The 26,250-nt window shown below is 40.7% G+C and overlaps 1 protein-coding gene across 1 annotated transcript in view; it reads left to right on the forward strand.

Moving 5' to 3' along the window:
- The window catches only part of ZNF334 (zinc finger protein 334), a 73,092-nt gene that overhangs the window by 9,389 nt on the left and 37,453 nt on the right, over positions 1 to 26,250 (forward strand). Inside the window, exon 5 of the mRNA XM_032419188.1 lies at positions 1,262 to 1,325. Within this exon, the coding sequence (XP_032275079.1) occupies positions 1,262 to 1,325 (64 nt within the window). The remainder of the gene's footprint in view (positions 1 to 1,261; positions 1,326 to 26,250) is intronic.

Here is a 26,250-nt window from a genome sequence, read left to right on the forward strand (position 1 = left end):
CATACAGGGGAGAAACCCTATGAATGTAGTCAATGTGGAAAATTTCTGTGTGCTAAATTGGCCTTCATTGCACATCAGATAACTCACAGAGGAGAGAAATCTTCCATATGTAATGAATGTGGGACATTTCTCTGTCATGAGTCCACTCTCACTATACATCAGAGAACTCACATAGGAGAGAAACATGGTGTGTTTAATAAATGTGGTAGAACATTCATGGTGAAGTCAGACCGCAACAAACATAAGAGAACACACACAAAGGAGAATCTCTTTGAGTGTAATGAACATGGGGATGCCATCAGCAAAAACTCACACCTTGTTGAACACGGAAGAGACCGTACGCGTGTGTTGAATGTGTGAGAACCTGCTGCCAGAAGTCAGCCCTCACTCACCATCAGAGGACACACACAGGAGAGAGACCCGAGGAGTGTAACAAATGTGGGAAAACCTTCTCCCAGAAGTTCTCCTTCATTGAATATCAGTGAACTCACACTGGGGAGAAACTACATGGTTGTAACAAATGTGGGAAATCCTCCTGCCGTAAGTCAGCCTTCAGAGTACATCGGAGAATTCACACAGGAGAGAAACCCTATGAATGGAGTGAATGTGGAAAAACCTACCGTCGGCTGAGGACTCTTACTGAACATCAGAAAATACACACAGGGGAGAAACCCTACGAATGTAATAAATGCAAGAGAACATTGTGCCACAAATCAAACTTCCTTTTACATCAGAAAGCTCCTAAGGGGTAAATTCCGGAGAAGCAATGACCAACAAAGTAACACATCAAATAATTTACAGAATGCTAAAGCCTTATAAAAATGCACAGAGGAGCGAAATCTTATAAATGCAATTAATGTGAGACATTTTTCTGCCATATATCAGCCCTTATTACAACATCAGAGAACTCACACAGGAGAGAAATAGAGTGTGTTTAATCCATGTGGTGAAACATTCAGTGTGAGTTATTAAAACATTCCACAATCAGACTTTATGCCAAGTGTGCCTCCCTTTTAAAATAATGAAACGTTATTTAAGTGAAATTAGTCAAGTCTTCTCCACTCTGTTACTTGACAATATATGTGATGAGGTGTGAGGATCTAACCTTATTTCATTACAAATCGGTATCAATTGTTCCTACGATAATTAATTTACAATCTTTCAATTTATGGTGTTTTCAATGCTCAGATTAGACAGGTTGGTTTTGTCTTCCCGGACTCCTTAGCCTTTTAGTAACAGATTCTTACCCCTTTATCTGCAGAGGCGCCAACTAAGAGGACTTCCTGGTACTCCACCCCCCAGGCCCCACAGTGGGAATGCCACAGGTAAGCATTTGATAAAGCCGAGCTCACCAAAGCCCTCGTGGGACTTTTGTGATGAGAGAGAGACACAGGACAGCTAATATGTGATCCTGAAGCTCCCTGCAGCCAAGTCAAGAAAAGAGCAATTGCAGTAGGAAAAGAAAAATGCAGAGAGAAGCAGATTTGAGTAGTAAAGAGAATGCTGATGGTGTTTGAATCCAGAAAGGGTTGGTCCCCCTGGTGTTGGTGTTGCTTGGTATCCACTCACCCCTATTCTGTCAGTGGTTTGAATATGTCAACAGACAGGGTTCCTGTTTCTGTTTCTTTTTTCTAATAAATGTGTTCATTGAAGTGTTCTTTAGAATTCGCTTACCAAATTCTGAGGGAAAAAAAAGGCCTCTGTAATGCCAATTAGAATTACGTTGGATGTATACATGCAGGAAGGCAGGATTGCCATTAAGTTAGTAGGAGATGTTTTTCCTTCAAATCCTCATGTCCATGAGTGGGATTTTTCCCTAAGCCCGTTCCTGGCCTCTGCCACATTGTGCATTCTGCCCCAGGGAAGATGAAGCGGGTTTATCCAAGTGGTAAAATTGGCATATGTATACATCCGCAGGTGTGTAGGCATGTATTATGAATATGTACATATATGTAAATGTACGTGTGTCTATATGTGTGTGTGTTGCTCTTTTTTTTGAAACTTACTCATAGTTACTTCAAAGCCTTGGTTGCTATTGAGAATGGATTTTATTATCTTTCACTTTAAAACTATATTCTTGGGGTGCCCGGGTGGCTCAGTTGGTTAAACATCTGACTCTTGATCTCAGCTTGGGTCTTAATATCAGGGTCATGAGTTTGAGCCCCACACTGGGCTCCATGCTGGGCATGGGGCCTACCTAAAAAAAACAAAAAAACTATATTCTTTATTGATGGAATTTTTTTCTTAAATTGTACCAAAGTTGTCTATATTTTCCCCTCAGTTCTAGTACTTTCTTGCTTTGTATGTTTCAGAAATTTTCATGTGCTAAAGGTCTGCATGTTAGCTGTCTGTCCAGTTATGCCTTCTGCTTCCCTGCTTGCTTTGGGTTCTGTGGCAACACAAGATTCTGCCCATTACTGTATTGTTTTTCTTTACTGTTTATATTTAACATTATACAGATGGAAAAACTATGTGTTGGGAAGAATGTTTTTCAAATCTGATAGAAACGGTAAATCTACAAATCCAAGAAATTCACTGAACCCCAAGCAGGGTAAAAACAAAACCACAAGGCACATCAAAGTCAAATTTCAAGACATGTAAAAATCAAAGCCAAATTTAATAAAGAGAAAAATCTTAAAAGTAGCCAAAGGCAAAAAAAGGACATTGCATGGAGGGTATATTTGTTTTCTACGGGGGCCATAACAAGTACCATAAACTGGGTGGTTTGGAACAACAGAAATCTATTGTACCACAGTTCTGAAGTCTAGAAGTCTGAGGACGAGGGATTGCAGGGCCTTGCTCCCTTCTGAAGGTTCTTGGGAAGAATGTGCCCCAGGCCTCTCTCCTGCATTCTGGTAGTTCCGTGGCTCATGAGAGCATCACCCAGTCTTCACGTGGCATTCTCCCTTCCTGCACGTCTCTGTCCAAATTTCCCCTTTATGTAAAGATTCTAGTCGCATTGGACCAGGGCCCACTCTACTCCAGTATGACCTCATCTTAACTAATTAAGCTGCAAATAAGGTCACATCCTGAGGTGTTGGGGGTTAGTGCTTCAACCCATAACGCAGGGTAATATTAGTTATCTATTGCTGTGTAACGAATTGCCCCAAACTTCGCAACTTAAAGACAGCAACCAACATTGATTATCTCACTGAGTTTCTGTAGTTCAGGAATCTGGAAGCAACGGAGGTGGTTCTGGCTCAGGGTCTTTCATGAGTTAGCCATCAAGATGTTGATCAGAGTCACAGTCATTTCCAGACTTGACTGGGGCTGAAGGGTGCACTTCCAACATGGCTCCCTTGCATGGCTGTTAGCTGGAGGCCTCCGTTCTTCGTCACTTGACCTCTTCATAGAGCTTCTTTAGTGGCCTCACCACATGATGACTGGCAATCCCCAGAGTGAGGGACCCAAGAGAGAGCAAGGCAGAAGCCACAGTTTCCCTTTAGCCTGGCTGTGGAAGTGATAACTATCATAATCCCCGTGCTGTATTGGTCACACAGACCCACCTTGATATTAGGTGGGAGGGGACCCCACAAAGGCAGGAAAGCAGGAGGTGGGGACTACTGGGGCCATCTTAGAGGCTGGCTACCACAGGTAATCACAGCATAAATGGAGTGGTTTCAAGAACGATGGCAGGAGACACACGGGGAGCAATGAATACAAACAACTCTTTCAAGAAGTTGTACTAAAGGTAAGAGAAATGGCCTGGTAGCTCGAGGGAGGGGTGTACTGGGGAAGGTAGAGCAGCCTGTCTACTGACCCATGCCAGCAAGGAGAGCCAGCAGATAAGCAACAACATATGTGAGCTACAGAAGCCTTTCTGAGCAAAAAAACCAAATGACAGCTGCTATGATGTGAATGCATCCTCCCCAAATTTATATGCTGAATCCTTGCCCACAAAGGTGATGGTATTAGGGAGTAGGGCCTTTGGGAGATAATGTGGGATCCGTGTTCCTATGGAAGAGACCCCCTGGGATCGAGCCCCGTGTCTGTTGCCCTGCTCAGTGAGGAGTCTGCTTCTCCCTCTCCCTCTGCCCCTCCCCCCCACTCGTGCTCATTCTCTCTCTCTCACCTCTCAAATAAATAAATAAAATCTTTTTTAAAAAACTTAAAAATTTTCAGAAAAAGAAAGAGACCCTCACAGAGACCCTTCTCCCCTTCCACCATGTGAGGGCACAGTGGGAAGGCCCCAGCTGTGAACCAGGAAGAGAGCCCTCACCAGAAGAACCTTCATCTTGGACTTCTCAGCCTCCAGAACTTGGAGAAATAAATTTCTGTGGCTTGTAAGCTACCCAGTCTGTGACATTGTGTCACAGCGGCTCAAATGGACTCTGATAACTACTTCTCCACCTCCACCCTTCCAAATTTCACCTAAGACCTCACTGGAAATGTACAGGGAAGGGAATTCTGGGGAATATAGCTCAGCCAAGCCAACGTGACACATTACAAAGTCATCACACTCCCCTGTCCTCTTCAAGGTAGGAACAGTGGACACTTCCCCCTGTTGCTAGCCCTGTGTGTCCCCCACCATCCTTGTCAGTTTCCCCCAGCCCTGCCCACACTTGTAAAGAATCTCTACATCCCATTTTCTTTCATGCCTTTTGAATGCACTGCTTCCTAACAGGACTGATTGCATATTTGGTGCCAGAAGTGGCCCCAGGAAACAGACTGTCAGAATGGAAATAATAAGATCCTGGAGTGGCAGAGGCCAGGTGTCAGCATCCAACCCTTGGAGACACAGTGGACAGTGATCATAACATGCCTTAGGGCAGAGTGGTAATCGGAGGATTTTGGCCTGCTGGTGACGGCTAATTGGTCATGGAGACTCGAATATGGGCAGCCTTCTAAGGTATAGCTTGACATACAAGTGGAAAATGTCTGGGTCTCCCGGACAGAAGCCTGATGAGTGATTATAGTGGAGATTCACTGTACCTTCTTCAGTTCCCAAACCTAAGTCCACTCCTAGGCCCAAAGTAGCTTCAGGGAGGACCTTTGAATAAGGGCCTGCAATGTACCCATAGGAAACAGTGTGAGTCTTCCTCCAGGCCTTCCTAGAGGGAGCTGTGGTTATTTACCAGCGTAACTATGCCCTGGAGAAAGGGAAATACTCGGACCTCCAAGGGTCATTAGGTGTTGGCTCCAATATAATGCTAATTCTTTGATTCCCAAACACCGCCATGTCAGAGTAGGGACTTCTGTAATGGTCACGAGACAGATGGAGTTTGGGCCTGAGTCTACCTCGCAAAGGATTTATTTCCATCAGTTGAACCACAGGCCCATCCTGTGGTTATTTCCTCAGAATGTGTAATAGAGACAGACTTAGCAGCCGGCAGATTTCCTGTCTATGAAGGTATTACATGGATACTCTTGTAGCCCATGATAATCTAGTTTGCTAATTTTTAAATTTAGACCCTCCCCCCCGAATCCCCAAATCGTCTGAGAGGTAGCAACTGATTTCATGTAAATATCCAACATTGCTTGTATGGTGTACACAGATTACAGTATGCTGTGTACTTACTCCAATTTTGCATTCTGTGCAAGTTGAATGGTCTTCACAGAGATAATTTAATCTTTAATAAAGTTAAAACATTCATCTAATAGTAATTATCATTGACTGGCTTTTGACCTCATCTTGGTTATATCTGCAAAGGTTTTATTCCTAAATAAGGTCACATTTGCAGGTACCAGGGTGTGAGAGAATAGAAAAGATGTATATTGATTTCTGCTCCCAGTTCCTGGCACAGAGCTCCCAAATCCTTTAGAGTCTCATAGCTGACAGTGGTGTCTTTTCTTTTAATGAGGGGGCTCTTGGTGGGCTCCTGGTTGGGGGATAGTCACCAGAAAGACTAAGCCATGGTTAGAAGCTTGGAATTTTCAGCCCACACCCCATTCTCCAGAGAGGGGAGAGGGGCTGAAAATTGAGTTAATGATCCATCATGCCTACACAATGAGGCCTCCTTAAAAATCCCAATCGCATGGGCTTTGGAGACCTTCCAGGTTGATGAACATATGGGGGTGCTGGGAGAGTGGTGCCCCCAGAAAGGACATGGAAGCCCCATACCTCTTCTCTCACATACTTGGTCCTACACCTCTCTTCCAGTAGGATGTTCATCTGTACCCTTTGTTATTTTTTTATAATAAACTGGTAAGCAGCAGTAAACTTTTCCTGGGTTTTATGATCTGTGCTACCAAATTAATCAAACTGTAGAAGGGGCCATAGACCTCTGATTTATAGCTGATGGGTCAGCACACGTGACAAGCTGGACTTGTGATTGGCACGGGGGGGGGGCAGTCCTGTGGGACTGAGCCCTTGACCCATAGGATCTGACACTATCTTATCTCCAAGTAAATAGCATCAGAATTGAGCTAAATTATAGGACACCTGGCTCACGTCACAGAATTGCTTGGTGTGGGAGCCCTTCCTCCCCCCACAGCTGGTGTCAGAAGTGTCATGAGTGTGGTAGTCGTGTGAGAGTAATGGAGAAACCCCCTGCACATGGGGGTTAAGACTTAAACCTAAGTCAACCCACAAACAGATTATATCCTCAAATGTGTGACGATGAAAACTCAATGTAAATAAGGATTTAATGAGTAAAAACAAAAACATTAGCTGTATATACACTAGGTTAGTGTTCAGATGACATTTTAAGCTTAAATACAAGCATTTATAATTTCTCCCTTCTTTATCATACCAACAACTCCAGTTACTTAAATGATATAAATATCTCATATGGTTTTGTTATTAAAATCCAGTTGGAAATAAACAGAAAATAAAAATTTGTGCTGGAATTCTTACAGTGTCTTAAATAGGCTAACTTTTGCATAATGGCTAGCCTTTTATTTTTTCTTTTTCATATAATTGGAGAATTATGGCTTATAATTAGTGGTAGCCCCCAGGAAACATGGCAGCAGATCCAAAGAATAGATGTTAAGAATTTTTTATTGAGATCTAGGTTTCTATTGAGTCTAGTGATGGCAAATTTGGAGTTCTAGACTTTTCAGAACAAGCTGTTCTAGTCTGTTCTATGAAGCTTCTTTCTTTTCTCTTCTTCTAATACAGACTTTAGAATTATCAATTTGACCCTGATAGGAGCCATGTTGGAAATCTTAAGATTTGAAACACATGAAATAGTTCCTGTTTAGTTTTAACTCTAACCTAGAATTTTAAGAACCAGAATTAGTAAGGAGTCCAGTGCCCAATTTTTTCTCTTTATCCCAACAACCACTTCTATTTCCATAGTTGTATTGATAATGTTTCTTCTGTACTCATTTTAAAACTTAATTCAGTTGCATTTTCAGCTTATATATAACTTAACCTTTAAAGCTATAAGGGGTCTTTTTGCAAAAGGTAACCTATATATATGTCACTTTCTTAGAGATAAACACGTAATAGGACAAGGAGGGGCCACATCTGGGGATCACAACAATTTAGTTCTGTGGCAGCCACTGTAATATCTGGGAAAGCAGAGAGAGGTGAGAATGACTCCCCCTGCAAAGAAGAAACTGAATGTTGTCTTCCCATCACTTTCTGTGCATTGGGGCCAGTCCTTAAACAGACTTGTGAGACCACTCCTGTCCCACTTGGCTGAACGTGGCCAAGTTGCCACAGTGGTGATAGGAACAGATGGAGGGAAGTGTAATTAGATTTCTGACCCAAGGCCTGAATGGATTCAACATTATACACCAGTGTTAGCATATACTAGAAAACTTAGCATTTATTCATTAAAGCATACAGGAAATCAACTTATTTCAAATAACACTACAAGTAATAGATTCTCCGTGTCCTGAATCTAACTAGAATTGGTGCAATCTGTCCACCCCTTTTTGGTTGTCTAAATACATCTAAGGATGGTGCTAACTATTCAGGGAAGCTGGGAGTTCCAGAGTTCTATCCATTCAGACTAACAGCAGAAGCCCTCACCGCCCCCCTACCCCGCAACCAGTGACCTTTATATTTCTCATGTCTACCCTCTTAACTCTTTATCCTTTAGCTTCTTTAGTCATGATTAGCTTTTCATTTTTCACTGTCCCCTGGCAAAGTTTCTTCTTTTCTGATAGTTGTGATTCCAAAGAGAAGGCTTTTGTTTTCCTTATTTATGCTTAGATTCGCGTTGCATCATCTCCCTACAAAAGTTTACATTTTTAGACAGCTGCCTCCATTGAAAATACACTTTTTATTCATCCAGTGAAAACAGAATATGAACAGACAACAAAATAAATGTCCTTTTTGCTCCATCTCTTAGCCTACTTCTCATGATAGGAACAGCCTTATCCAATTTCAAGTTCCGGTTGAACACATTTAGCCATTTTTGCTCGAAGAAGCAAGTCCGTGCAATATAAGTACATTTCTAATCACATCTCCCTGTTTCTTCACCATATACTTATTTCTATTTCTCAAATATTTTACACAGAATTGGGCTTTGACTAAAAACCTTTCCACATTGATCTCTTTTGTTAGAATTGGAGATTGAACCCAAAGGTAAGTGCTTTCTAAATGCCTTTCTGCATCTTCTGTATTTTTAGGGTTTCTTTTTATCATGAGTTTTCTGATGTCGAGTAAGTTTTGAGTTTAAGCTAAAAGCTTTTCCACATTGATCACATACAAAAGGTTTCTCCCCGGTATGGATTTTCTTGTGTTTATGAAGATTTGAATTATTGTTAAAAACCTTCTGACATTCATTACATTTATAGAGTTTCTCTTTGGTGTGAATGTTTTTATGTCGATGAAAGTCTGAGCAATAGCGAAAGGTCTTTTGGCATTCGTCACATGTAAAAGGCTTCTCTTCAGAATGAATTTTCTGATCTTTAGTAAGGTTTGAGTGATATTTAAAGGTTTTTTTACAAACATTACACTGGTAAGGGCTCTCTCCGGTATGAGTTCTTCGATGTTGAGTTAGATCTGAGAAACGGACAAAGGTCTTTTTACAACTGCTACACATGTAGTGTTTCTCTCCAGTATGGATGTGTTGATGACGTTGAAGATCTATGTGCTGGGTAAAGGTCTTTTTACATTCATTACATGAAAAGGGCCTCTCTCCAGTATGAATTTTCTGATGTTTTTTAAGATTTGAGCTGCTTTTGTAGGATTTCTCACAGTCGTTACATTTGTAGGGTCTCTCTCCAGTATGAACTCTTTGATGTAGGATAAATTTCGAGTATGGACTGAAGTCCTTTTTACAATAATTACACGTGTAATATTTCTTTCTAATATGAATTTTTTGGTGTTGCATTTTTTCTGAGAAACTGTCAAAGGCCCTCCCACAAGACTTACAGGTAAAGAGTTTCTTTTGAGTGGGAGGTTTGTGATGGAGAATCAGGTTCGGTCTCTTGCCGATGTGAAATTCTCGTGGGTCTTAAAGGAGGAGAGAAACCTGAAGGCCTTCTGACACACACCACAACTGTATGGCTTCAGTCCACTGTGCACGTTCTGGTGTTGAATAAACTTGGAAGTGCTGTTAAAGGTTTTGCCACATTGGTTACACTCCAAGTATTGATCTAGAATATAAATTCTTTGGAGTGTTGTAAATGATGAGCAATGCCTAAAGGCCTTTGTGTTCTCACCCTGTCTGTGGGCTTTCTCTACCTTGTGAATTCTCTGATGTCCAGTAAGATGGGAGATATGGTTGAAAGACATGCTGCAGTCCTCACATTCATAACACTGGACAGAAGTACAATTTTTTTTATATTTAGCATGGTGAGAGCTTTGTCTGACAATATTCTCAGATTCATTAAGGGCATGATAATTCACTAGTGCTGGCTGACATGCTAGTAGGAAAACAATAGGAGGAAAATAAAATTAAATCCAGGCATTACAACAAACATCAAGATCATTAGTAAGTAGGGTACAGGAGAAGAGAACGTCTCAGTGACTGGGAACTTCAGAGAGATAGGACAGGAAGTGGGGGTGGAGGAATGAGACGTGTTCTCCAAGTACAAGAATTTAGGTGATCAACATGTGGCCCATGAAAAATTTCTGTAAATTTGAAATACTTATATTTGTGACTGTTAAAAAAAAAAAAAAAAAAAGTAGTTAAAATTGTAATTACCAAAACAGAAAAGCTTAAAGAATCTAAAGAGAATCACATGAAATTCTAAGCAGGGACCAAAGCTTGATTTTCCTTAAGGTTCTTTAAAATAGCTCTGTATAGATCTAGCAACTTGTGAAAGTGATTATACTTTAAGTGTTTTCCTTTGAACAACAAAATTGGGGGTCTTTATATGAGTAAATATAAATCTGGTTCATCAATTTTACTGATACATATCAGTATGTATATTTATATATATCAGTAAAACTAATATGTATATTTTATATATTATGTATTTTACTTTGTGACAGGGTCGTTATTGATTGGGCCAGTGTTCTACTTGGATATTTGAGTTGTATTTCGGTTATTGCTAAGAACACCAAGAATAGCTTATATATACATCTTGATTATATTTTGAAATATATTCTAGGCATAGATTCGTCAAAGGGAGTCCCAATTTTTGATATATACACACACACACCACACTTAAGTTTTATACTGCATGAGCACATCATTGTATTTTATAACCTCCCACTCTGTCAAACTTACCTTTTTTTGTCAAACTGTGGGGTTATAAGTTCTAACTTTTTATAATAAAGAAATCTAAATTAAGATTGGTTAATTGCTAGGAAAAAAATTTGAGTATTTCTATAGAACATAGGAAGTATTATATAGGTTAATAAATTCAAAATGTTATACCATTGATAAGACAGAGAACTAGCATGGGTTTCTGTTATCCTCCTCATCCTAGATCTTGAGAGGCTACTGAAGTGATTGAAAATGTATGGATACAGAGGAATAGTTTAAAATAGATGAGTAATATTTTCTAAAAAATAAGTGTTGTTATAATATAAGACAGAATCAAGTGGCAATTAAAAAGAACAAAGTAGAAATAATTGGTTTGAAGATATAATGTTTAAATAAATTTAATAGTTCACATTTATAGCAAAATTATACAGTCAAAAACAAAATTACCCAACCAAAGGCAAAGCAATAACATGGAGATCCTAGTTGGAGAACTCAGAGGAGAAAGGGCTGAAGAAATGGAATGTAGAACTCAAAAATTGGAATAGGAGGATTAAGAGAAGTATCACCATCTATTAATAAAAGTCAAGAGGAAAAAAAGAAAAAGTTTAGAGGATTTACCAATATGGCTTTAGTGCATGGGCAGCTGCAATCTCTGGGAGGAAGAAGAAGGAAAGACAAGAAAAAAAATTTAAAAGTAATAATGACCCAAAACTTAAACACAATGAAAACTATAAACCCACAGATCCAAGAAGCCCCACAAACCCAAACACAATAAACATGAAGAGAAGTGCACCAAGGCACATGATAATCAAACTGCTCAAAATCAGCAATAAAGAGAAAGCTCTTTTTTAAGAAAGGATAAAAAAAAAGACATTCTGCACATTGAACAAAGATAAGAAGGACATCAGACTTCCCACTGGGAACACTTCAAAAAAAAAAAAAAGTTATACACACACACACACACACACACACACACACACACACACGAAAGGAAAAACAAACAAACCCTATCAACCAGAATTCTTACGCCCAGCAAAAACCTTTCAAAAATGAAGGCAAAAAAGAAACAAAAATTCCAGAAATACAGAAGCTGAAAGAATTCATATCTAGCAGAACTACACAAGTTAATTTAAAAATTTAAATTTAAGGGGCGCCTGGGTGGCTCAGTCGTTAGGCACCTGCCTTCTGCTCGGGTCATGATCCCGGTGTCCTGGGATCGAGCCCCACATCGGGCTTTCTGCTCTGCAGGAAGCCTGCTTCTCCCTCTCCCACTCCCCCTGCTTGTGTTCCTTCTCTCGCTGTCTCTCTGTCAAATAAATAAATAAAATCTTAAAAAAAAAAAAAAGTTTAAATTTAAAAATTTTAAGGAAAAGGCTACCAGGTGGAAATTAGGATCTACACAAAGGAATGAAGAACATCAGAAATTATAACTACATGGTAAATATGTAAGGTTTTTAAAATTATTACTTATGTCTCTCTCTAAAAGAGTTTGGCTGATTAACACAAACAACAGTGTATTGTGGGGCTTATAACAGACAAAAAAGTAAAATGCATCACAACAGCATAAAGGCTGGGTGGAGATAAATGGAAGAACTGTTGTATTAAAGATTGATACCATAAACCCAAACCCTAATGCAACCACTAACATAAAACAAAGAGTTATAGCTAATAGACCAACAAAGAAGATAAAGTAGAATTCTAAAAAAAATAAAAAAAATAAAAAATACTCAATTCAAGAGGGCAATAAAGGGGACAAAGGGGAATAAAGAACAGAAGTGACAAATCAATAACAAGATATGTTCAAACCTAACCATATCAATAATCACATTAAATGGGGCGCCTGGGTGGCTCAGTCAGTTACGCGTCTGCCTTTGGTTCAGGTCATGATCCCAGGGTCCTGGGATCGAGTCCTGCATTGGGCTCCTTGCTCAGCTGGGGAGTCTGCTTCTCCCTCTCCCTCTGCCCCTCCCCCCTGCTCTTTCTCTCTCCCCCCCTGCTCTTTCTCTCTCTCAAATAAATAAAATCTTTAAAAATAATTTTAAAAATAATAATCACTTTAAATGTAAATAGCAATTGGGGCGCCTGGGTGGCTCAGTTGGTCAAGCATCTGACTTGATTTCAGCTGAGGTCATGATCTCAGGGTTGTGAGATCGAGGCCCATGTTAGGCTCTGAGCTCAGTGGGGAGTCTGCTTGGGATTCTCTGTCCCTCTCCCTCTGCTCCTCCCACCCCACCCCCCCTAGTATGTGTGCGCACACACTTGCTCTCTAATAAATAAATCTTAAAAAACAAAACTGTAAATGGCAATACCAGGTTTCTCAATCTGGGCATTACTGACAATTTATACCAGATAATTCTTGTTGTACAGGCTGTCTTGAGCACATAGGATATTTAATAGCACTTCTGGCCTCTACCCCCTAAATGTCAGTAGCACACTCCCATCCCCAGTTGTGACCACCAAAAATGTCACCAGACTTTGCCAAATATCATGAGGGGACAAAATCTCCCCCCCCCCATTGAAAGCTACTGGTATAAACACCCCAGTTAAAAAGGTAGAGGTTATCAAGATTGGATAAGCAAAACCAAATTATATATTCTCTAAAGAAACTCACTTTAAATATTTAAAGGCACAAATAGGTTAAAAGGAAAAGGATGGAAAATATGTACACCATGCTACCAGTCAAAAGAAAGCTTGAGTGGCTGGCTATACTAATAGACAAAACCCATCTCAGAGTGATAAAAGTGTCCAGGAATAAACATATTTCATAATGATGAAGTAGGCAATGAAGAGCAAAGCAACCTTAAATGTTTATGTACCTACAGAGCTTCAAAATATAGGACTCAAAAAGAATATCAAGGAGAAGTAGGCAAATTCACAATTATAGAGATTTCAATACCCTGTCTCAATAATTGATTAAAGATGTAGGCAGAATACCAGCAAATATATGATAGGTTTGAGCAACACTATCAACCAGCTAGATCTGATTGCTGTTTATGGAACACTCCACTCAACAGAATATACATTCTCAAGTGCACAAGGAAACATTTCCCAAGTTGGACCACATTCTGGCCATAAAAACAAGTCTCAACAAACTTAAAAAGACTCAAGCTATGCAAAGTACGTTCTCTCACTACAATAGAATTAAATTAGAACTTAGCAGAAAAATGCCTGCAAAATTCCCCAGTAGTTTCAAACTAAATATGTTTCTAACTGTTCAAACAAATGAACAGAGAAATTAAGAAGTATTTGAACTGAAGGAACATGAAGACATAATATATAAGAATTTGTGAGATGCCACTAAAGCAGTATTTGGGTAAAATTCATAGGACTAAGAGCCTATATTAGAAGAAGGTCTCAAATCCATGACTTCAGCTTCCACCTTAAGAAAATTTTAAAAAGAACAAATTAAACCAAAGCAGAAGGAAATAATAATAATAAAAAAATCAAAGAAGAAATCAATGAACTAGAAAATAAGAAACCAGTACAGACAAAAACAGTAAAACAAAAAGAAGGAGCACCTGATTGGCTCAGTCGGAGGACTGTGTGACTCTTGATCTTGGGGTTGTGAGTTCGAGCCCTAGGTGTAGAGATTACTTAATATTTTTTAAAAAGAAAAGTTGACCAACCTAGCCAGGCTGATCAGGAAAAAAAGACACAAATTACCAACGTCAGGAATGAAAGAGGTGATCTAACTGCAGATTCTACAGCTCTTAGAAGGGTAGTAAGAGCATAGCATGAACACGTATATAGACAACTGATTTTTTGACAAAGATGCAAAGGCAATGCAGGTTTCTCACCCTAGGCAAAAAAAGAATTCACTAAAACTACAAGAAAACCATCCTCCAAGTAGAAATAAAAATTCTGCAGTATTATCAGGGAAATCCAAATCAAAACCTCAATGAGATACCACCTCACACCAGTCAGAATGGCTAAAATTAACAAGTCAGGAAACGACAGATGTTGGCGGGGATGCGGAGAAAGGGGAACCCTCCTACACTGTTGGTGGGAATGCAAGCTGGTGCAACCACTCTGGATAACAGTATGGAGGTTCCTCAAAAAGTTGAAAATAGAGCTACTATACGATCCAGCAATTGCACTACTGGGTATTTACCCCAAAGATACAAATGTAGGGACCCGAAGGGGTACATGCACCCCGATGTTTATAGCAGCAATGTCCACAATAGCCAAACTGTGGAAAGAGCCAAGATGTCCATCGACAGATGAATGGATAAAGAAGATGTGGTATATATATATATATATATATATACACATATACACACAGTGGAATATTATGCAGCCATCAAAAGGAATGAGATCTTGCCATTTGCAACGACGTGGATGGAACTGGAGGGTGTTATGCTGAGCAAAATAAGTCAATCAGAGAAAGACATGTATCATATGACCTCACTGATATGAGGAATTCTTAATCTCAGGAAACAAACTGAGGGTTGCTGGAGTGGGGGGTGGGGTGGGAGGGATGGGATGGCTGGGTGATAGACACTGGGGAGGGTATGTGCTATGGTGAGCACTGTGAATTGTGCAAGACTGTTGAATCACAGATCTGTACCTCTGAAACAAATAATGCAATGTATGTTAAGAAAAAAAAAAGAAGATAGCAGGAGGGGAAGAATGAAGGGGGGAAATCGGAGGGGGAGACAAACCATGAGAGATGATGGACTCTGAAAAACAAACTGAGGGTTCTAGAGGGGAGGGGGGTGGGAGGATGGGTTAGCCTGGTGATGGGTATTAACGAGGGCACGTTCTGCATGGAGCACTGGGTGTTATGCACAAACAATGAATTATGGAACACTACATCAAAAACTAATGATGTAATGTATGGTGATTAACATAACAATAAAAAATTTTTTAAAAAATTCTGCAGTATTTTGAATAGATGGTAAAAGTAGAAAAAAGTGAACCCTACTTAAATATGCTGGAAGAAAGTAGACTTCATTTCATGTAGACTTTCATTTTGGAGCCAAAGACAAGGACATGCAATCCTAGCAGGGGACCTGGCTATTCAATGAAGAACTTTTAAATAACCATAATGATGTAAATGCTATTTATGGTTTTTATCTTTGAAGGGAGTATGGTTATTGTTACAGAATAGGATGTAAATGTTACCAGGGATGATAATGTAAAAATAAGCTTGATGAATGGCAGTGTTTTAAGGGTGAGGTGGGGAGAAGATAAGTGGTAAGGAAGGGATGTCCTTATCTTATAAAGTGCCAAGAGGAGAGATGCTATCTGTTGTTGAGGGGAAAGGTTGTTTTGTTACTTGAAGAGTGGCCATAAAGCTGTTAAAAAAGTAATACAGCGATGTTGAAGAGGGAGATGGGTGGAGAGAATTGCATGAAGTCAACAGAAAGTGTCTATAAGTGGAGAGTCCAGGAGAGAGGGCTCACAAAGAATTGTTAGACACCTGATATATGTAGTGTAACAGAGGCTTTTTAGCTTTTCCAGTGATTTGGGAGATGGGTCGAAGACCTATAGATAAGAACTGAAAAAAGCTGAAGGAGTTATGAACCCCAGGAGAAATTATAAGTTGTTCAAGACTGCTTGCCTCAACTGTGAAGGATACTAGTTGTAGTCAGTCACAGTTGTATAAACACTGAATACCAATGTAACAAGAAATGATTATACAGCATGTTGTGGGGATAGAAGAACATATGTACAATGGGTGGTGTCAACCAAGATCTAAACTAGATAAGGAAAAAACAGTAAAAATAGATTATTTAAAAAAAAAAAAAAAAAAGCTCACTCTCAGCTGTTTTTCTTTTTTAAGACTTTTTTAGAATAATCTCTGTACCCAGTGTGGGGCTCAATCTCATGACCCCAAGATCAAGAGTCTCATGCTCCACTGACTGGGCCAGCCAGGTGTCCCTCTGAGCTGTTTCTTATTGAAGTTAAGTGGTTTCTCTGGGAAGAATAAATCAGGGGTAGGTAGAGAAAAAGAAGACAACAGTCAGCCTAAGAGTATTGTTTGATTCTTTGGGTTATGCATATGTGTTATTTTGATCATATGATTTCAATAAAATCCATATTTAAAAAGATAAAAAACCAATACTATTTACAATAGCATCAAAAAGGTTAAATACTCAGGGATAAATCTGATAAAATATGGTCAGAAAGGGTTGTAGAGACTTACCCATTGCTAGGGGAAAAGATTCCTAAGTTAAATATGGTGGACACATACTATAAAACACTATATTGCATACAAAAGACAGACATGTATATGTGTATGTATATATAACTTGTAAAGACCTCAGAGATAGAGACAAATGGAAAGATAAGAGATTTTTCACAGCATGCCATTTAAATTAAAATGCATTTATATTTGAAACCACGTGTTTTATACCTGATATGTGCATATTTAGCATAGGAAATATAGCAGACTGGCTGTGGGTAGGGAGAAGAAAGAGATCACGGGCTACAGAGGAAGGAAATGCAAAATAATGGAGGATTCTTGAATACAGCAGCAGTGATCATTGGCTATAAAGTGACAATGTGATTGACTGAATTCTCTACCTGATTGCCTGCCGTAAACCGTCTAAACTGTTTTAAATATGTGTGTGTGTGTTTGTAAGTAGTAAAAGCAAAACAGAAAGCAAACAGGTTTTCTAAAACAAGGCAGTGGAGAGAATAGGAAATACTGGAGTAAATCAAAAGGGACTACAACTTGATAGAAAAATATGCAGAAGTGCACAAAGCATGAAAAAGTAAGGAAGAAAGATAAATACATCAATGGAATCAGAGTTCAGAGAGGACCGCTGTGGATAGATGAACTAGTTTGGGGTAGGAAAGGAGTTTGGGCCAGGTCATTACATTTTTTTAAGAATAAGAAGGCCCAGTGTTACTTGGAATTCTTGGGAACAATCTTATAAAAGCTTTGAATTTCTTCCTGGGTTCCAGGCCCTCTTTCCAAAATGCCAACAACAGCTTATATGCATTTGGGGATTTTGTTCCACTCTTCGGACCTAATCATGTCCCAAGCCAAATCCTCATCATCTGTCCCAGCTTTTAACTTTCTGTCCCTTGACTTTCAGGAGGCTGTTATTAATGAGCTTCCTTCTATATCGTGCCCTGAAACTAAGCCCTTTCTCTGAAATCCCTAGATGATCTTGCCTTCTGGCAGTTTCTACTTTCTGTACTGAAGGGGGTTTCCTCACCCTCCATCAGAAGGCGAATTTGATCGTTTTTCTGGTTATGGTACATCTGATTAACCTATTATCTTAATCTAGAGAGAGAAAAAAAAAATCCTTCTCCTGAATTCTTTCTGGGGAAAAAAGGGCTTTTCATGACACTTTCCTGAGCTAAGCCATTCATTCATTCCAATCACTGATAAATTACTTGACCAGTTCAGCTCTTCATCCTTCCGTCTCTTCATGTGGTAACTTAAGCTTCATGATTTTACCAGCACACCATTTAGTGTCCTAAGACTGGAGGTATAACAAAAGGAGTTCAGGGAGAATGATGAATATGTGTGTGGGGGGGGGGCGGGGACAAGAGTTCCTTGGAAGCCTGTGGAAGAGTTCTTCCCTGTCACCTCAGGTGTCCAGGTTACTCGGGCCAGTTGGGGTATGAGCTGTAATGGCTTCCACCTGCTTGGTACTGGTCAGTTACCTGGGCATGGAGGACTTGTCACCTCTTTCTCCACCATCCAGAGGTCCTTCCCTTGCCTCAAAGCGGATATCACTTCTGCCTTATAGGTCCAGTGTCCTAAGAGAGATAAATGACCTTGATCATGCTGTGATTATTACAGAATTTAGACGCACACTGTTGGTGATAAGGAATCTCATTACCACCTTAAAAAAATCTCTCAGCAACCTCCAAAGTACTATTTGTATTCTTTTTTAGAAAGGACCATCTACATTTTTAGCCTTTCCCCAGAGGTTTCTTAGGCATACAATAGCCTGAGAAGCATGGCTTTTAAGGAAAGTTCAATGGTCCGGAAGATGGTGGAGAATAGGATCACATGGCTGGCATCAGAGAGCACCAGTCCTTTGCTGAGGAATGTCAAGTTGAAGTTCAATCAAGGATTCTCACGGGCTTTGCAGATATGCACACAGAAGGAAAAAATTCTACCACGGGCAGTTTTAAACTAACAAGGAAAGATCTCCTTACCCAAAGACACGAGGTAATCACACTTCTCCAGCATCACATCCTTATACAATTGTCTCTCTTCAGAGCTCACAGAAGCCCACTGCTCCGGAGAAAAGATCACAGCCACATCTCTCAATTTCACGGACTCCTGAAATAAAAATGTATACTTTATTTATGCTTCCATGTGGCTCTTGGTTGGTATCTTTGAAGTTGGGCATAAGAGGGAGACAGACAGTACACAAGGATATAGAAGAATGTGTGGCCAAAAGCTATAATGGAAAGTGGAAACTGTAAGAAATCTACTTTGTCCTTGTAGAGTTTGGGGAGGCAAATTTGCCTATCCTCATGAAAAAAAGAACAGCTAAAGAAATACATTTGGTGTGCTTGGCAGAGGAGTCAGTGGGGTGAGGCTGCCATCTGTGGGATTATGACTGACACCTCAGAATCGCACCCAGTTGAACAGTGAGGATACTGCTCATCCTAACTCTTGGGCTAGAACATCGGTCTTTGCCTGCCTTCAGGCTTAAGCTGAGTGTTGAGTCTCAAGCCTGCCGGATTTCAGACTGCAACTTACACCATTGATTTTCCTGGTTCTCGGGCTTTCTTACTTGGGCTAGAACTACACCATTAGCTGTCCTGCATCTCCAGCTTGCCTACTACAGATCTGGGGACTTCTCAGCCTTCATAATCACATGAGTTATATAATAAGTCATATAGATCTCCTGTCGGAGAACCCTGATTAATACAATCACTCGTTCAATGCCATGCAGTGTGCATTGATAAAGACTGTGATTATGAGCTGAGGCATCGAGGGATACTGCAAAAATGGAGTCAATTTGAGCTGTGGTTTAAAGGAGAGAGCACTTCTGGTTCTAGCCATGATGGAGTAGTTGCTTTGAGTTGCCCTCTCACTGTCAAAGAACTAAAAAGCTAGATAAATAGGTAAGCCACTATTCTTACACACTGGAAAGCAACCTATCCAAGGCTGTGACCCTTGACAGAAGAAAAGCATGTTATCCTGGCATTCTCCTTGATGGCATTTCTGGAGCCACAGCGCAGGGACATAGAACCCAAGCAGTGGTCTTGCTGGATGGAGGGAGAGGATATCAGAGTTTGGAGCTTCCTTCCAACACAGCTGGGGTTGGGAGGGCAGGGTGCTAGAGAAGGAGCCCTAAGCACCTGTAGGAGAATTTCCCTTGGGTCCTTGGCTGACATTGGAAGTGTGCCTGCACAGGGCCAGACTTGAAAGAACAGCTCTTGGGATACAGAGTCGGACAGAAGCTTCAGAGGTCACTAAGAAATCCTACTTCCGGGGCGCCTGGGTGGCTCAGTCATTAAACATCTGCCTTTGGCTCAGGTCATGATCCCAGGGTCCTGGGATTGAGCCCCGCATCAGGCTCTCTGCTTGGTGGGAGCCTGCTTCTCCCTCTGCCACTCCTCCTACTTGTGTTCCCTCTCTTGCTGTGTCTTTCTCTGGCAAATAAATAAATAAGTAATCTTTAAAAAGAAAAAAAAAGAAATCCTACTTTCTTTGGTAGGAATGTAGGATTCCAGACTATTCCAGTGCCCAGGGAGAACAGGGTGACTGAGCATTTAGTTGAGGTCACACACCTAAAGGTCTATACCCAGTAAAGATATCCTTCCAAAACAAAGGCAGTTGTCAATTTGGATTTGAAAAGTTGAATGACCAGTAACCACAAGACAAATGAAAACTTCTCTCCCAGAAGAAATCAGTTTGATAATTTTTTATATCTGTCTGTTATGGATTCCTAACAGTTCCCCAAAAAAGTTATATTGAAGTCCTAATCCCCAGTGCCTCAGAATGTGACCTTATTTGAAAATAAGGTTTTTACAGAAGTAATCAAATTAAAATGAGATTAGGATGGGCCTTAATCCGATACAAAAGGGGAAATTTGGACCCAGAGACAGACATGCATGCACAGAGGGGAAATTTGGACCCAGAGACAGAACAATGAGGAGACCCAGGGAGACCCCAAGGTAAAGATAAAGGCAGAGACTGAGGGGATGCATCTACAAGCCGAGGAACGCCCAAGATTCCAGAAAACCACCAGAAGCTAGGGTTGAGGTCTGGAACAGATTCTCTCTATAGCCCCAATTAGCAAAATGTTTTTAGGCCCTATAAATTCTATTTTAGGAGGGAAATGAGAAGTAAGCGATTCACCTGTGATATCACCTTTAGACATGAAAGGGCCATTTTTCTCCTCCTCCTCTTCCTCTTCCTCTTCTCAGGAGAAAGCAGACTCCAGAGAAGTCACACCTTAAAATTGAGGGCAGAAGTATGTGAAACCAGGCACCCCAACCTCCATCCCCACCCCAAATCACTACCACCTCGACTACACAGAGGAAACCAGGAATATACACCAGCCTCCCAACCTTGACCTGCAGTTTCCTCTTCTCCTGGGCCCTACAAGGAGCCCACATGTGATGCTGCAGCAGCAGCTGGGATTCGGGGGTATATAGGGCCTCTGCCCATGTTCCAAAGTGTGTGGCCCTGCTTCCCAGATCTACCCTGAACAACACCCGCTCTGCATCCCAGTGGAACAGCACAAACTCACCCTCTCAGAGAGGCCAGCCCCAACATGGCTGGCAAGTCCAGCACGCAGCTGAGCCTGCTTATGTGGAGCCCAGGTCACCACACCCAGAATCTTTTCATTTCCCAATCAAGGCCATTAACTGCCTGCAGAGCTCTCAGCAGTTTTGGTCCTGAGTATAGTTGGAACAAGAAGGAGTAGGGAATGCAAGGGTGTCTGTCAAGGTTTAGGCTGAAAATTCCCAAGTGCTCTTTATTCATGCCTCCTGTGTACCCCAATCATGATATCATATAACACACACCACGGGAGGGCTTGTGACGCACTTCCCACTTGAATCTTTGAGATGGGGGAACTCACCTGGTGCCCCTCACTACGGGCAGCTGCGAGGAGGAGAAGCAGGTGACTTCAGTGCGTGATGGTGTAAGAATAGCTTGGAATGTCCAGGGGGAGCTGATATAATCAAAATCCTCCTTGGAAGAAGGAGGCAGGTGCGTCAGGTGATGAAAGGGGGTCAAGAGCTAAGGAAGGGTGAGGAAACGGGTCCTCCCTCCAGCCTGCAGAAGGAGCGCAGTCTTGCCAGCACCTTGAGTTTCCCCCCATAAGAGCCGTCTCGGACTTCCGGCCTCCAGAACTGTAAGGTCATCAATTTGCTGGGGGAAATCCTGTGAACCCGTCAGGTGCTAAGCACTTCCAAGCTCATGATCTCATTTACTGACACAGTTGTCCTCTACGGACATTATTCTGTTATTTTGGAGATGAGGAAAGGGAGGATTCTGAGAAAGGCAATTTGCTCGAAGGCCTCCCGGCGGTGAGGGGCCCCGTGGGGCTTCAGCCTCCCAGCTGAAAGACTAGGCTCTTCGGCATGATCCTCCAGGGCAGAATCCTGAGCAGCGTTCAAATGCCTAACTTTGCATCTGGCCCCAGTTTACTTGGCAGACTCATCAACCACCAATCCCCTACACCCACATATTTCTCACACTCCATGCTTCTGAGGTTTATATATATATATATGAATATATATATATATTAGTCTTTCTAGGCTTTATTCCTAGAACAAGGACTGTACCTTTTATGTCTTTTTTTTTTTAAAGATTTTATTTATTTATTTGAGAGAGAGAATGAGAAAGAGAGAGAGAGCACATGAGAGGGGGGAGGGTCAGAAGGAGAAGCAGACTCCCCGCTGAGCAGGAAGCCAGATGCGGGACTCGATCCTGAGACTCCAGGATCATGACCTGAGCCAAAGGCAGTCGCTTAACCAACTGAGCCACCCAGGCACCCCCTTTTATGTCTTTCTATAGGAAGCCTTCAGCTCGAGGGTCTGGCATTTTACCTGCCAGTAAAGAGGCATTCTTTTAAGAGTCTTCCGCCATCCACCTGCTGTACTAGCGTGAATTATTTTATTTCAGCATCTTGAAATCCCATCGGTGTTGGTACGATCGTTCTCACTTTATTATAAATTTCAAACATTATTTTTCTAAGATCACATGGCCAGACAGTTGTGGTCCTGATGGGCTATATCCCAAAGTTGTTGGAGGGCTTGGCAGTTGCCACAAAACGCTCATTATAAATACAGAAAGGCAGAAACTGTGACAAGCTGCTTAGCATTAACAAATTTTAGGGGCTTGGGTAGGTACTTAACCTTGGTGTATCTCTGTTTTCTCCTCTTTAAAATGAAGGCATTGGGCTCTTTCACATTTTTTTCGTTATCATAAGCATGATGCAAACGTGTCTGTGATTCTGCAGGTGTAACCTGAGACTACAGGGAAAAAAGATTTTCTTTTGGGTCTGACTTTTTTTTAAATAATCGACATTTTTATTGAGATAATTGTAGATTCACATGCCATTGTAAGAAATAACAGAGATTCCATATACCATTTACCCAGTTTACCCAATGGTAACATCTTGCAAAATGATAATATAGTATCAAAACCAGGATATTAACATTGATAAAATTCTCCATTCTTTTTCACATTCCCCTAGTGTGCTTCCTGTGTGTGTGTGTGTGTGTGTGTGTGTTCTGTACAACGTTGTTATATGTGCGGGCTTGTGTATCCACCACCACAGTCATGTTATAGACATCAGCCGCTGGTCTACATGATGGCCATAAATTCTGAATACAGGTAAATATATACATACATATACAATGATTTATTGATGTTACAATACATGATAAACCCAGTGGCTTCTGTGATATATTTAAATTCTTATTCCTCATTAGCAACGTGTGGTTCTGTGTACTTTGCAAAACTGCACTGAACATGGGCCATTGACCTGGCATTTTCAATAGTCCCTCTACTTGTATATGGGATGCATACTTCAGATGATTTTTGTCCCTGACTTTCACAAGATAACCCATGCCTTGACCATCCCTCAGAAGAAGTAATCAGAGTGTCAGATCTGGAGAATGTGCAGCCAATTCCACATGGCTATATTGTCCAACCCAGCTTTGGAAATTAATCCAACCAGTTTCTCCCCATTCTGGCATAAAGGGGTAGCACATGGTCCTGTTAGGCTCACGTTGAGTGACCTCCCTCTATCTTGTCAAATGTAGGCATTAACTGATTATGTAGCATGGTCACAAGCCAAATATTTATCCATGTTTCCCAACCTTCTGGCTACCTGTAAATTTGTAATTGGTTTGTCTTCCTCACTAGAATGTATACTCCATGAGGGAGTAGAATTTTTCTGTCTTGTCCACTGATGGGTATATCCTCAGCAGCTAGGAACGTGTATACCTGAAAGAAATAGGCTCTCAATTTTTAAATGCATGATTTAAATATGGGAACTGAGGAAGGAAGGGGATGAAGAGGAAATGACCAGATGCTGGAGTTGGAAACATTGAAAAATTGAAGTTGATTCTTAGAATTCTACCCACCAACCTGGAAGGATACTTCTCTATAGTTCTTCCCCATCTCATACTATGATCTTGGTCCTGGTGCTTGGAAGGAAGAGCAAAAACTACTTGATGTTACTTTTTTTTTTTCTTTTCAGAATATATATATAGGTAAGGTGACATGGTGTAGGTTCCCAGTTCTTTGTAACAAAACTAGAATCTGAATCCATTCTTCCTAAAGCTCTGGTGAACTCTTCCCACTAGAGCAATTTTTTTTTTTTAGATTTTATTTATTTATTTGACAGAGAGAGAGCAAGAGAGCACAAGCAGGAGGAGTAGCCAAGGGAAAGGAAGAAGCTGGCTCCCCGCTGAGCATGGAGACCGATGTGGGGCTGGATCCCAGGACCCTGGGATCATGACCAAAGCCAAAGGCAGATGCTTAACTGACTGAGCCACCCAAGTGCTCCTAGAGCAATTTAAAAAATATATTTTATTTATTTATTTGAGAGAGAGAGACAGAGCACAAGTGGGGGGAGGGGCAAAGGGAGAGGGACAAGCAGACTCCCCGCTGAGCGTGGATCCAGAATCTGGCAGATCCCAGGACCCTGAGATCATGACCTGAGCCACCCAGGCACCCCTAGGAATTTTCTTCAATAGTTTTAATCCCAGAAACAGAGTTCACATCATTTATTTATGTCTACTTGGATTGGGTGTACAGTTTTCCACACAATCTTTTTATCATTTACCATATTGCCTCTATTCCTAAAAAGTTTTCATGATCTAATTTATTATCTTCAATGAATAACCTCAAAAAATTATTTTTCTGATTACGGTATTCTTCGCTTCCTACTGTCAATATAGGGAAGATGATAAAGACAAAGCTTTGGCTTATTTCAAATCTTAGGCTGAATCTTCTCATTTTTATGGTGGATATTTCAAAGAACCAGGGTCAAAGGAAGATAGAAAATACATCTGTAATCATATAAATGCTGTTTCCTTGCTGAGTATGTTCTTAAATTTCCTACATGAGTTTTATATTCTAGGATTTTTCAGTATGAATTCTGATGAACAAGAGTTGAAGATTCAGTATGGAAAGCTATTTAGCTATAGACAGAGTCTCTCTGGATGAATTCTCTGGTGTTTAGTAAAGATGTGGCACCTAGAGACCTTTGCAGTATTATCATGATTTTAGAAATTCTGTTTCCTATGAATTTTCTGACGTTGAACAAGGTATGACCTTCTTTTAAATGCTTTTTTACACTGAATACAAAGGGTTTCCCTTCTCAGTGAGTTCTTTTATGGCTGCTGAAATTAGATGTAGTTCTGAAGGTCTTGTCACACTGGCTACATTCCTCTGGCTTTTCTCCAGTATGAGTCCTTTCATGCTGGGTAAGATCATAGCTAAAATCATGTCCACACACTCGACAATGAAAAAGTTTCTCTCCAGTGTGATTTTTTTTAATGCCATCTCAGGACTTCTTGACTAAAGATCTTTTCACATAGATTGTTTGAAGGGTTTCTCTCCACTATGAGTCCTCTGATGTCTATTAGATTGTGAGTAAAACTTAAAGCATTTTTCACATTTATCACATTTGTTTAGTGTTGGTTCAGTAGGACTTGCCCGGTGTTCAATAAGCTTTGAAACTTTGTCCGAGGTATCTATACATTTATTGCATTCAAAGTGTTGCCCTGGGGTATGAATTCTCTTATGTCATTTCAAGGTCACCTGTTGGCTAAAGGCCCTTCTATATTCATCACATGGAAAGGCTTTTTCTCCGGTGTGAACTCTCTGATGTTCAATAAGAAGGGAGTAAAATAGAAAGGCCTTGTTACATGCATCCCATTTGTGTAGTTTGGGTCCTGTGTGCTTTTTCTGATGTTGTATAAACTTTGAAGCTCTGGCAAAAAGTATTTCCACAATCATGACCTTCAGAGAGTTGCTCGAATGCATGGACGTTTTGATGAATAGAAAACAATGAACAATACCTAAAAGGCCTTCGAGTATGCATCCTATTTGTGTGGTTTCTCTACTGTATGAATTTTCTTATGTTGAGTAAAGGGTGAGAAAGGACTGAATTTCATTCCACAGTCCTCACACTCATGGTTCTGCATTCCAGTGAAAGTCTTTGCTGTGCAGTCAAGTGTGAGCTCTGTCTGAAGGCACTCTAGCATTCATTAAGTTCAGGAGAAGAATCCAGAGTTGGCTGGC

Source organism: Phoca vitulina, unplaced genomic scaffold, assembly GCF_004348235.1.
Source record: "Phoca vitulina isolate PV1807 unplaced genomic scaffold, GSC_HSeal_1.0 scaffold22, whole genome shotgun sequence".
Lineage (NCBI taxonomy): Eukaryota > Metazoa > Chordata > Mammalia > Carnivora > Phocidae > Phoca > Phoca vitulina.